The sequence below is a fragment of the Hemiscyllium ocellatum genome, chromosome 21 (assembly GCF_020745735.1).
Source record: "Hemiscyllium ocellatum isolate sHemOce1 chromosome 21, sHemOce1.pat.X.cur, whole genome shotgun sequence".
In the NCBI taxonomy this organism is placed as follows: domain Eukaryota; kingdom Metazoa; phylum Chordata; class Chondrichthyes; order Orectolobiformes; family Hemiscylliidae; genus Hemiscyllium; species Hemiscyllium ocellatum.
This window is the reverse complement of record NC_083421.1, coordinates 44,435,490-44,449,666: the sequence shown is the minus strand read 5'-3', so window position 1 is coordinate 44,449,666 and position 14,177 is coordinate 44,435,490. Positions and strand designations below refer to the sequence as shown.

General features: G+C 39.8%; 1 protein-coding gene across 1 annotated transcript in view; it reads right to left on the bottom strand.

Annotated features, from left to right (window-relative positions):
* Window positions 1-14,177, bottom strand: part of LOC132825665 (adhesion G-protein coupled receptor D2-like) — a 145,171-nt gene that overhangs the window by 49,012 nt on the left and 81,982 nt on the right. Inside the window, exon 17 of the mRNA XM_060841040.1 lies at window positions 10,975-11,108. Coding sequence (XP_060697023.1) covers window positions 10,975-11,108 — 134 coding nt within the window. The remainder of the gene's footprint in view (window positions 1-10,974; window positions 11,109-14,177) is intronic.

Below are 14,177 nucleotides of genomic sequence, written 5' to 3'. Positions count from 1 at the left end.
AAGGTATGAATTCAGATTTCTCCAGCTTCCTCATTTCCCCTCCCCCCACCTTGTCTCAGTCGGTTCCCTCAACTCAGCACCGCCCTCCTAACCTGCAATCCTCTTCCTGACCTCTCCGCCCCCACCCCACGCCGGCCTATCACCCTCACCGTGACCTCCTTCCACCTATCCCACCTCCATCGCCCCTCCCCCTAGTCCCTCCTCCCTACCTTTTATCTCAGCCGGCTTGGCTCTCTCTCTCTTATTCCTGATGAAGGGCTTATGCTCGAAACGTCGAATTCTCTATTCCTGAGATGCTGCCTGGCCTGCTGTGCTTTGACCAGCAACACATTTGCAGTTGGGATATTTGGTCGGCATGGATGGGTTGGAGCTGAAAATGTGTTGCTGGAAAAGCGCAGCAGGTCAGGCAGCATCCAAGGAACAGGAAATTCGACGTTTCAGGCATAAGCCCAGGCTGCCTGACCTGCTGCGCTTTTCCAGCAACACATTTTCAGCTCTGATCTCCAGCATCTGCAGACCTCACTTTCTCCTCGATGGATGGGTTGGACCAAAAGGTCTGTTTCCATGCTGTACATCTCTATGACTCTGTAAATGTTGAGGGTCTGGATTGCACTCTGGTGCAGGCAGGCTCAGTTGAGGTATTCAGGAAAGAATTTGATGGTTATTTAAACAGGAACAATGTGCAGGGTTGCCAGGAGAAGATAGGAGAATGGCACTGTGTGGGATGTTCATTCAGTGAGCCAGCATAGACATGAAGGCTAAATGGCCTCCTCCTGTGCTTCACTAATCCTGTGATTATCGCAGAAAAAAACAAATGCAGGAATGCAAGGTAGACTAGGGAACATGGACAGAATTACCCAATGTGAAGAAAATTTGAGTGCTTTCATTGAGGAGGTGTAACAAAGTTTTGTGATCACATACATGCTAAACAGAGCCCTCACCTACATCCCCCTGTACAACAAACAGAGCAGTCAAAAATGGCCACCATCTACATAAGTCAGTGGAGTGGCCAGTGGAAAATGCCGCGAATCCAAATTTGCCAAATACAGTTAAGCATATGACTATTGCATACATGGCACAATACTCAACTATTGATCTAGTGCAGGATCAGTGAAGGAGAACAGTCAAATGTAGGAATTTGAAACAGGAGGGCACACTGCCTCTCGAGGATACTCTGGCAATCATTAAGATCATGTCTTGTATGTTTACTCCACATACCCAACTATCCCTAATAAGCTTTCAACACCTCACATGTTAATCAAATAGCTGTTCAATTCTGCTGTAAAAATACTCAAAAACTCGGCTTCCACAACTTTTAGAGAAATTCTTATTCATTCATATTTGCTCAAAGGATTTAGATATCAATGTCTAAGCCAGCGCTTATTGCCCGTCCTTGTAGCCCTTAAGAAAGTGCTGCGTTATTGAGCCAATGCAGTACACTGGCATAGGTAAACCCGCAATGATGTCAGGAAGGGAGTTTGGAAGATTTTACCCAGTGACACCAAAAGAACGGTGATATGTTTCAAAGTGTGGATGATATGGGGCTCAGAGATGAACTAGTTTTTGTCCTCCTGGATGGTAGTTGCCATGGGTTTGGAAGGTCCAGTCTCATGGGGAGAGTTCCAAAGTTTCACAAACCACAGAAAAAAGAATAGCTAATTTTGGTCTTAAATAGTGAGTCTTTATTATGGAACAGTAACCCCCTAGTTCTAGATTTTCCCACAAGAGGAAACATCCCATCCACATCAACCCAGTCACCTTAAATCTTTCCATCAAGTTGACTCTTATTCTTTTAACTTCCAGTGGATGCAGCATGGACTGCCCAACCTGTCCTTGGAAGAGAAGCAGCCCATTCCAGATTTTAGATTTTTGATCTATTTCCAACACATTTACACTTTCCTAAAATAAGGACACAGCATTCTAGCTGTGGTCACACTGGAGCTCTCTACAACTGAAGCATAATCTTAATCACTACTTTTGTATTTAATTCCCCTACACTAACTAATCAAGTAACGTTACCAGAGGTAATATTATACTAGTTTTCTGAGTTACTTGTTATGCTGCATCCTAATTTTTGTGATTCACACAATAGACTATCCAGATCTCTGTGCATCCCAGAGCTCTATAATCTCTCACCATTTAGATAATATGCCTCTTTTTTATTCTGCCTGCCAAAAGAGATGTTTTCACATTTTCCCTGATAATAACCCATTAGCCAGACCTTTGCACATTCATTTAACCTATCCATGTCCCTCTTTACGCCTTCATCATATCTTATCATCAGCAAATTTATCAGTCATACATTTGATACCTTAGCCCAAGTCAGTCATATAGATTGTACAAGTTGAAATCCCAGGACGATCCTTGTGGCAAACCACTTGGCACATGTTGCCACACAGGTAAATGACTCATTTATGCCTACTTTCCTGTTAGTCAGCTAATCCTCTATCCATGCTAACTATAGTAGGAGCTTCGATTTTCTGCAATAATTTTCACTATGGCACCTTCTCAAATCCCTTCTGGAAATCTAAGTACAGTGCATCCACTGGTTCACCTTCATCCACAGCACATTACTTGTTCCAAAAACGCCAATAAATTGGTAAACATGATCTCCCTTCCACAAAATCATGTTGAGCAAAACTTTAGAAGGGCCTGAATGACATAACTATGGCGAGAAATCTGGGAATACTGCACGAGAAGTTGGGACTTTCTCGATGTCAAGAATGAGACATTGCATTTTCTAACAGAGATCCGGGTATCAAAATGATTCTTACTCAGGAGCGATGAGCTAGCATTGTAATGCTGCTGCAATGATACTTTGCAAATAGGGACAGGAACCCAGTTCACAGACTGGAATAAGCTGTATCTTGGTGCTACTTTCTAGCTGTCTTAGCCTCTCATGCAATTAGAACATACCTGCATTCTCACAGAGTCTTGCTATTCCTCTTACAACAACAACAGAGCCAAACAGCTTGTTTCACTGGGCCAGTAGTGCTCAGTTAAGGGAGTGGCCATCTTGTTGTATGGTTCACTGCTACGTCAATCTCACAGCTGGACCATGTGCCTGCAGCTTACACAGCAAACACCCTGCATGTGCTGCATGGAATTGGGTATGTCTCAAAGTCTAAACAGAGTGATTCTAAGTGAATGCCGGGGTGGGGGGTTCCAGCATGGTTCATGAGAGATCAGTCAAATCGTTTGGCCATGGTTAGATATCCAGTCTATACAGGGATCAGTGTCTCTGCATTCCCCAGTGAATCACGGTCAACTTGTCATCCGTTCGAAGTCACAAGGGATAAGGAAAAACTTGTAAAAGGATGGTGAACAAGAGGTTAACACAGTTAATCAGAGATTTGGTGCAAAAACAATGGTCAGGTTGTTCAAAGAGCTCAACCACAGTCAGTCCATGCAATAAAGTCCAGGGTAAGGGGAATAAGGGGTGAAAGGGGGTTTCTGCATGGAAGGAGACTAGAAAGCTACTCATGGGGATTGGGGTCTGCAAGCTGGGAACTATGGGGTCAAAATTGTAAAGGGTGTAACTGACTGTGTAAGGGGTATACAGTTAAGCATGGATGGGAATGGGGTATGCAGGCAGGGTGTATTTGTTGAGATTCAATATCAATTTGGCCTTGGGAGGGGGTGGTGAGAGAGCAGTGTATGAGCATATATTGCACGGTCACCTCATATGCCAGGGGCTGTTTGGGGGCGCAGGATGTAAGGGCAGGAGGGGGACAGTGAGGAGGAATCCGAGCAAATGTGAAGCCCACTGGCTACAGGAAGTGGATGTACATCTTCAGGTCCTCACTGATACGCAAAGATAGAGCCTGGAATGTACTGCCTGAGGAGCCCTTGCTGTCACCTTCCATCAACCTGGAAATAGCAGCTACACAATGGGAGAGAAAATGGCCGCACCCACACCTGGAGTGAGCAGGGTAAGGAGGGACCTGCAAAACCCAGGTTTTCTATAGATGACAACGCCACAGACAGACCTATTCACTGCAGTGGCCATACTCCCGCACCTTCCCAATCCCTGGTGACTCTTATCCATTGTCTATGTCTGATACAAGCCCATGGCACAACCATTGCTGACCATTTTATGCAGAATAACCTGAGGCCAGTGATGCTGTTCCAACATCAGTCTAACATGGTGCCTTGTTGCTGATGTCTCTTCTGTATGTGATGCTCACATTGTTTACACAAGATAAAATTTACACAATTATACCTTTTTTCCCTTTATACAAGTTTTTTTAGATAACCATAGTTGGTGGGTCCTACCTTGGAATTATTTTTTTCTAATTGGAATTTATCTTTTGTGTTATTCTGAATTATTTCCTTAAATATCTGCATTACATCTCTATTGATCTATCCTTCAACCTAATTTGCCAATTTACATTAGCTAACTCTGCATTCAGGCCCTCATTATTGTCCTTATTCAAGTTTAAAATACTTAAAATTTAGAATAAAATTCAAGAAAATTACAGTTATTAGTTAAATTCTCTCATTGGAGATGGTCACTGCCTGGTCTTTGTGTGGTTCTAATGTTACTTGTCATTGTAACCCAGGCTTGAATATTGTCTGGGTTTTATTGCACTTGGCCATGGACTGGCTCACAGTTGGAGGAGTCACAAATAGTGTTGAACATTGCGCAATCATCAGTGAACATCCACATCTCTGTCTTTATGATGGAGAAAATGTAATTGAGAAAGCAACAGATGATAGTTGGGCCTAGGCCACGACCCCAAGAAACTTCTGCAGTGAAATCCTGGAACAGAGATAACTGACACTGAACAACCACAATTAGCTTCCTTTGTACCAGGTATGACTTCAACCAATGGAGAGAATTCCCTTAGATTCCCATTTCATGTAGTTTTGATAAGACTCCTTGGTACTACCTATGGTTGAATGTGATCTTGACCTCAAGGAGAGCCAGTCCATCACCGCTCTTGAACTAAACTCCTTTGTCCATGTTGGACTAAGGCTGTAATGACGTCAGGAGCTTTGTAGGCCTAACAGAATCCAAACTGAGTGTCAGTGGGAGGTCATTGTTGAGTAAACGCTGCTTAATAGAACTGTTGATGACATCTCCCACCATTTTAGACATGGTTGAGAATAGATTGATAGGGCGATAATTGATGGGGTTGGAATTATCCTTTGTTTTACCTGGTCAACTTCCCACATTGCTAGGTAGATGCCAGTAGCTGTACCAGGACAGCTTGGGTAGGAGTACAGATTGTTCTGAAGCCCAAACCTTCAGTACTATTACTTGATGTTGCGAGGGCCTATAGTCTCTGCAATATCCAGGACCTTAAGCTGTTCCTTGTTACCACATGGAGTAAATCAAATTGGCTGAAGATTGGCCTCAGTAATGCCGGGGATCTCAGAAGAAGGTCAAGACGGATTGTTCAGCAGATACTCTAGCTGAAGCAAATATTGCAGGTAATTTAGCCTTATCCAGTAAGTTTCTTAATTGTCTACCACATTCATAACTAGGTATGGCAGGACGATGGGGCTGAGGTGTGATTAATTGGTTGTGGGATTGCTTCACTCTGTCTCTGGTATGCTACTTCCACTGCACTGCCCACACATAGTCCTGTACTATAGTCTCACCAACATGACACCTTATTTTAGGTATTTCTGATGCTTCAACTGACTTGGCCTCCTGCACTGTTCATTCATTGATCTCTTACCTCTCTCAGTCCATCCTCCACGTGGTACTGAACATGTAAAAGAACTGAGTTAACGCCTGAGGGAGAGGGTAGTGGTCGTTTTGAGTCTTCCTTGCCCATATCTGACCTGATGCCATGAGATTGCACAAGTTCCAGAGTAAACTTTGGGAATTCCCAGAATAACTCCCATCCATCTGGTTGTTGCTATGTTGCTATCTCTGCTGGGCCTGGCCTGTCAGTGGGATGATGATGATGGTGCAAGATTGTTTGTAAGGTATGGATCTGTAAGAATGACCATGAAGTTCCTTGAAAAGTCTGTGGGGCATCTCTCCAAATTTTCTATAAACCCTTTATGTTAGCAAGGACAACAAGGCTTTTGTGCTAGATTGATTTCCAGAGCATTGGTCCAGGTCAAGTAGCCCATCTGGGTTTCAGTCCTTTTTAATCAGACTGCATAGTGGTTGGATACAATGAAGTCACTTTCTAAGCCATTTCAGACTGAATTTTACAGTCAACTACATTGAACGTAAGTTCAATGGTAAATTTCAATGGAAAACAAGGAATTCAAAACTAAAATCACCGCAGTAATAACTGATAAACTTTCCATGAATCTACAAAACCTGCAAGATTGGATTTAAATGCACTACCTCATGTAAGAACGACTACATTGACTAACATTGCATCAGGATATTACAGGAAACAGATCAAAAGCTGATTTCCATAATCTTTGGAAAGAAAGATGACATCCAAATTACAGTCAACAAACCAGTAAGAAATAACATTTTGATAAGACCTTTCAGAAGGTATTTCATCGATCCACTGAAAAGAACTAGTTAAAATGTAAATTGGTTTAAACATTCGGTGAAAGGTGAAGTAGGCTGATATTTAAAAGGTTGTGCAGCTAATAAATAAATCCAAAGAAAGGAAAAGATGATTTTGCAATTAATTGACTTTAGATGGGAAATTATTTTTCATTGTAAGTGAGGTCTCCTTTGGATTAATTTTACAAAGGCTTTTGTTGCAAAAATTAAATTTATCCTCATAGACTACACAATAAAAGGTTAATCTGAAACACCACAATGAGTGCCTATTTAAAATTGTCGGCAATTTTTCAATTTTCTTATGGACAAGTTCCAGTTGTCACACTATAGTTCAGTTTTCCAATAACTTTGAATTCATTTAGAGATATTTTGGTAACTAATTGTGTTTCTCAATATTTCAGAAATTCAACCGTTTCAAGTTTATATGAACTAAACTCAATAAATCAATTTTTTTTTATGTTTTAACAATTCATTTATTTTATGATGTCTATTTGTACCTTTTCATCAGAAAAAGCAATTTATAACTGATGGCCTAGATTTAATTAGTTTTTACTATAGAGTTTAACAATAATTAAGAATTAGAGACGACTGTTGGTTTAGACTTGATACATGTTACATGCGAAAATATTTATATCACAATAATTATAAAATTGAGATAATTCACTGTATTCTCTATATGTTTCCACTGCTACATTTTCTGTCCCTATGTCTATTTAATTTTTGGTCTTTATATGTTTATCCTCCTGAAGGGAAACATTATGAGGGAAACAAAAATTTATAAAGAAAACTTTTAAAAATTTAAAGAATAAACCATCAGATGATGAAAGGAAAAGAATAAAGGAGATGAAAGCGAAAAGAAGCAGCAACTGGGCATTGGATAGGCATATGGAGGAAAGTGGGCTAGTGTAGGTTAGGTGGGCTTGCATCGGCGCAACATCGAGGGCCAAAGGGCCTGTACTGCGCTGCATTTTTCTATGTTCTATGTTCTATAACTGAAAAAGAAGCAATTGTACGAAAAGACTGGGAAACCACTGGAGAATTAAAGTAACAAAAACAACATCAGATTGAGGAGTAACAATTGGGTATACGAAGTATAGAAAGTTACAAATTCAAGAAGCCATGTTGGACACAGACATTCATACGTTGACAAGTGAAAATGAACTGGTGCACACAATAATCACAATCCCAGAAACAAAATAATTAATTTCATAATTTAACCATTCTTGACTTTTAAATGTAATACATAAGACCCAGACAGCAAACCTATCGGGATATGGAGTCTAAGTATTTCAGGTATACCATGGCATGCTGTGCTAAAAAGTAAAACCAAAATCAGAAAGTTGTCACATTTTGTGTGAAATCTTGTCATGACGGAGTGTGAAGAATCTGTCTTCGTTTATCTCCACAACTGATGCAGTTATTGATTTTCATTGCTCGTTATAGTTAACCTCTAAACAGTGCAAAAGAAGCTCTTTTACTATTTTACAAAGAGCAAATGACTCAAAGTGAGCTAAGGGATAACAGCGACAGATTAAGACAGCAAAGAAAATGGTTGTCAGGGAAACAGGTTGAAAATGAAGCCACACAGCACCACCAGGAGTTTGGAAAAGACCATGTTCAATCTAAGAAATAGCATTTATTCTGTTCACATTGTTGGAGAGGTATATCAGTCAACCTAAGTAATTATTAATGCTCAGTTCTACTGCCATTCAATGTTCAAAACACATTGTTGGAACTATGGATATGATTGCCTAAATGTAACTGTACAAATCAAATATTGTTGATGAAAATTAGATGTTTTACCTCTTTTTGTTTGTGCAGTTGTAAAATGGTGCACAACTGGACTCTGCTCTGAGCAGCAATTATTTGTTCAGAGCTTAGCTTCATGGAGGTGGCAAAGGTATAGATCGATTGTCACTCAAACTTCAGAGTCCCTGCAGAGACGCTGTTGAATTTGATGCATTTTACATCCATGTGACAATAGCATTTAAATTACTCCAGGAAAGGTTAGCCTCATCGCCAATGCATCTTTCTGTCTAAAGTCTTAGTTGTAATTAACACTACTTAATAATAAGAATAACCTCTTGCATTTACATAGTGCCTTCAACACTGTAAGATGTCCCAGGATGTTTCAGACAGTTATTAGACAGCAAAAAAGTGAACTGGGCAGAAGTGGGTACTGCAGATGCTGGAGATTAGAGTGGTGCTGGAAAAGCACAGCAGGTCAGGCAGCATCTGAGGAGGAAGGGCTTGATGAGATCCTGATGAAGGCCATTTGCCCGAAACGTCGATTTTTTTTCCTGCTCCTCGGATGCTGCCTGACCTACTATGCCTTTCCAGTGCCACTCTAACCATGAGCAAAAAAGTGAAACCAAACTAAAGAAGGGCACACAGGGGATGCGATGGTCTAGTGGCATTATTGCTAGGCTATTAATCCTGAAATGCAGCTATTGTTCTGAGGGCCCAGGTTCGAATCCTGCCACAGCAGATGGTGAAATCTGAATTGAATAAAACAAAATCTGGAGTTAAGAATTTACTGATGACCATAAAAAACAATGTTGATTGTTGGAAAAATCCATCTGACTCACTATCTGACTCACGTGCAGGCCAGAGATTCCAGCCCCACAGCAATGTGGTTAACTCTTTACTGCCTTATGTATGATCTAGCAAGCCACTCAATTCAGGGGTAAGTAGGGATGGGCAATAAATGTTGGTCAGCCACCATTACCTATATCTCACAAGTGAACACAAAAAAAAAAGGAATGAGGATTACAAACCTATCTCCTAAGGTGTCACTTTGGAGTGACAAGATCTCTGGATGGGAAACCTCAAGGTATAGGGCTCCTTCTGTCTTTACTGGCAGAATGTATTTTCATTTTAGTATTGCAGGTATCCCATCTATCTGACCCCAGAAGACTGCTGCAGGAGGGGAGAGGGCATTGCTAGGGCTTCTTGTGATGGTGGTGGTGGTGGTGGTGGTGGTACGGGTGTGGGAGAGATTGCAGTTAGCATGGGAGAAGAAATGATGGTCGTGGGGTTCATGGAGGGTTATGATGAGGAGAGAGGAACAGATATCTCACAGGGTCTAGGCTTTACAAGCCTGCTGGTGGGACTGAGAGGAAAGAGCCTTGCAAGAACAAACCCACAAGTAGGAAGGCAAAGACAGTTAGATGATGGGTGCAAACTTTTGGTTTCTTGAGGCAATGTATTTCCACTGTTATAGGAGGCACACAATTCTCTGAAAACCTATCAATGACTGACCCGGGGCACAGGTTAAAATGTGTGGGCACTGTGTGGCATGGGGATAGATTGGGAGAAAGGTCGCAGGATCTCTTGATATGCTAATAATGCTGCAATTTGTCAAGTTGGATAAGGATACACTGAATGCCAATGAGAGGTTTGAATCAGGGAAGGGAGTTGCTGTGGGTCATCACATGGCTGGGTGTTTGGAATAGCCTCAATATAATGGACTGGGCTCCTTGATTGGGCATAGCCCATTGGCTAGTCGCCAAGTGATTGCACGTGAGCTGCAACTCCACCTCCAAGTGGAAGTCCAGCTTCACTCCATTCTTGTTCACACTCGCCATTCCCTGAGTGTTCATTGTATACAAATACATAAAGAGGTTCCTATGACCAGGGGCAGTGTTGGCTGTTCTACTGCTGACACATCACCCTTTAATCTAATGAATTCAACTCAATGTTGGGAAACTGGGATTCTGTCCCCTGTTTAATTAAGACCCCTGACAGCCTGGCATGTTACCTGCTCTTAAGACTCAAATAAGTTATGCCGCTAAAGGTCAAGTGCTTAATTTCCTACTTTCCTTGCAGTTAACTCTGGCGAGTACAGCTGTGTAATGTTTAGGTGTTCTAATATAAAACTGCCTGTAAATAAGGCAGCAATCGGTCAGAAATGACAGTGAAGAATAATTGTGTCCCTACCTCTGAACCAGGAGTCCTGGGTTCAAGTTTTATTTGCTTCAGAGGTGTGTCATAACACATTTGAACAGGTTGAATCAAGTTATCCATCTATTCTCCAAAACTGACTGCACAGAAACTGCACATCACCTAAATAAGCAATCTCTGTTATCCACAAGGTTTCTAGCTCTTAATGAGAAAATGTTGCTGTGTTAACATTATAGCCACCATGCATCTGTATTGAATCTTAAAGCATTGTGCTGGCAACTATGCTAATTAATAACACTATACAAAATGTCAACAACAAAGATCTTAATCAGTGCAGAGAAAGAAAACAAGTAAACTCGATGAAAAAAATGTGCAATTAGAAAATTGATCTCTGATAAAAGATTATTGGAATAAAGTTAATCATGACTTAAAAGTCATTTATTTATTCCATAATAATGCATAAAAAGCTGTTATTCTACTAGCTTCGTTTTTGAATTGGTAACTTCCAACATATAAATAGATCGAAAATACGACATTTTCATTTCATGTGTCACTGCAGAAGTCAAGGGGACTAAAGTACTCACTGTTAGAGTAAAAAGGACAGGCCCAACAAAGGCCCAGATGATCTCACTCTGAATGTTCAGCCAACAATGATTGTCTGCTATGTATTTGTCACCAGTAGTTGCTAGGGTGATGGCCACAATAAAAACTGGGAATCCTAAAGAAAAAAATGCAGAAAATGTTTTCTAGCTTCACATTAAATGCATTTCCATAGCTTTTTTTTGTGTGTATCTAACAAACTGAACTTCATGTATTTACTTTGCCTAAGTATATTGTTCATTAGCTGTTATAAGAATCAGATTTCTATAATGAGAAAATGTAAGTTGATGCAGACAAAACAGTAAATGTTTCAATACCACTTTAACATTAAAAACAACACTGATAAAGCAATATAAAGTACAGGCACTAAACCCCAATGCAAGACTAAATATTGGGTCACGCGAGCTCTGGTCACAAATCCAAGGTAAATCTAGCAGTGGATCATGTGTGCGGCAAAACTAGTGGGAAGATCACAAATAATTATACAATTATTTGGGCTCATGTACAAATACACAAGCACTGCACATAAATCACCAGACACAAATCGACATTTGCTAAACAAAATGCAAGACCCTTTCCCATGTGATAAAAAGACTCTTTCTTCCCTCATTCATCTCTTTCTTGCCCCACTTGTCTCACCATCTCCATGGATAAGAACACATGAATTTTGAGACAAAAAAAAACCAAGATCCATCAATACAAAACATGAACTATTTTTCACTTCGTACATATACGCGTGAGCTGCTGTCTATTTCCAAGGTTTCCAGTTTTTCTTTCAGATTCACAGACCTGCAGTATTTAGATTTGGAGGTAAATGTAGTTTCCTATCTACCATATTGATAGTCTTACGATAGAATTATATTGGAATTGTTAATCATTCAAGGCAATCAATCTCTGTCAGTTACTCTACCACAGGTCTCTGCTACTACATGTCCCGTCTCTTCAACTTTATTTTCCTTTTGGATTTCTTGGAAGCCTGGACCCTTTCCACTTGCTGTTTGATTGGTTGTTTGGTCTCAGTATCCTGTTTAGCATCTATTTCTGAAAGGACTGTCCCCCTATGTGATTTACAGATTCTTGTATCCACATCTTCACCTATTTTTGCATGTCTGTCTTTTTCTCCAGTACAGCTGTTTCTGTGAATTGATGTTTCTGTGGCTGCTCCCGCAGAACTTGATTGACTTCTCATCACTGCATATTTAAAGTTTTATATTGTGTAGGTTTCTTCATGGCTTCCCATATTTGTGGATACATTTTTTTAAAGAAATTTCAGGGATAGTACATTGGCATTTTCCTGTGTGGCAGTCTTAGAGGAAAACAAATAGTCTTGAGTTTTCTGAGAACAGATAAGGAGAATATTTGTAAACACTTCAGACAGTGGATAGCATCAATATCTACCATGAGACTGTGTTATGATCCCAGCTGTTACTGTTGGAGAAGTGAAATCCCAGAAAGAAATCAGGTTTGAAAGATTATATTGTGTTTTTCTTTTAATGCAACGGGGAGGCTTTTCACTGAACATAAGCATGCAAATCTGCAGATTTAGATTTAGTAATAACACGAGTTTATTACACAAAATAAATAACATTAACATAAATCAAATCAAGCCTAAATACAACACTGTTTGAAAGATTTTAGAACACACAGCAAAACAAAATTCCATACACTCTCCAACATGGTGTGCTTATAGTTAATCAAAAAAATATGAGAAATTCCTTCCCTATCATACCTGTATGTTTGGCTTGTGAGTTATGATGACTCTTTTCCCTTGATGACTCATACAACTGAAGTCTTGGATTTTCTCAGCTTTAAATAACCAGTACAGATGTCAAAACAAATGCTCTTGCTCTTAAAAATTCACAAATTATATTCTTTCACTGATATAACATATTTCTTTAATTGCTGTGAACAATCTCATATTATATGAGCTACTATACTTGCTGTTGGACCCAGCTCATTGAACTGCCCAAAAGCTTCTGGACATCTTTTAAAAACTTGTTCATCTCAGCTTCTGCTATTTATTGGCTTAATATCTTCTCTCTCCAGTCATTAACCCTCACAGAATTATAAGCTTCCATTAACACTGAAGGAGGCACAAACCGACCTAGTTATTTTTTAAAACATTTCACAAAATGGATCAACACCCATATGCCACTAGATTGAAATCTAAAATCTAAAAAAAAGCAATATATAAAAATCACAGATTTTTTGTTATGCTTGATAGTGTGAAAAATGTGTTCATCATGCTTTGTCTCATTGTGTACTACATTTCAAGACTCACTGGGGATAGTGCAAGGTGGATCGAGCCCCACTCTTTCCTAAGTCATCACAAATGTGAAAATTTAATAAACCTACCAAAAATCCCAATTTTCCTATCTGATTGGACAAGCACTTCAGGGTCCTTCAGTAAGAGCAAAAATAATTCTATTTATTGTAACACACTTCACAGTAACAAATCAATTATGATTTATGTCACTTAAATTTTGCCCTTTTTAAAATTCACACACACATGAATGCTTGCACACACAATGAGAAAAAGCAAAACACATATGATGATTTGGAGATGCCAGTGTTGGACTGGGGTGTACAAAGTTAAAAATCACACAACACCAGGTTATAGTCCAACAGGTTTATTTGAAAGCACTAGCTTTCAAAGCACTGCTCCTTCATGAGGTCGTTGTGGAGTATAAGATCATAAGACTCTGAATTTATAGCAAAAGCTTTAAGGAGCTCCGAAAGTTAATGTTTCCGAATAAACCTGTTAAACAAATATTATGAGTGGTGGGAAAAAAAAAGTATCATCAGTCTAAATTATAAAATTAGATAGGTTGGTTTCATAATCCTTTTGAATCTTCAGCGATGCCATGCAGTTATCTGCATGGTGATGATCAATGTTTAGTTCAGTGGTTAATTCATATTTCCGTTGTTTTGGAATTTCTTTCAGTGTCTCTGAATGGATTATTTCTGCTCTGTTGACAGAGTGCAACTTTACAGAGAAGGGGGAGATATATTGATGCAAATAACTTCTACATTTTGCCTTGCTTCTCTCATTTATTTTATTCATAGAGTCCGTATCCATCTCCAGCTTAACCAATTAGAAGGTTCTGAGTCCTCCTGATCCCACAACAACTGGTGCCAGTTCATATGCATTCAATGGCCACAAACAGTTACAATTTCTAAAATGCAT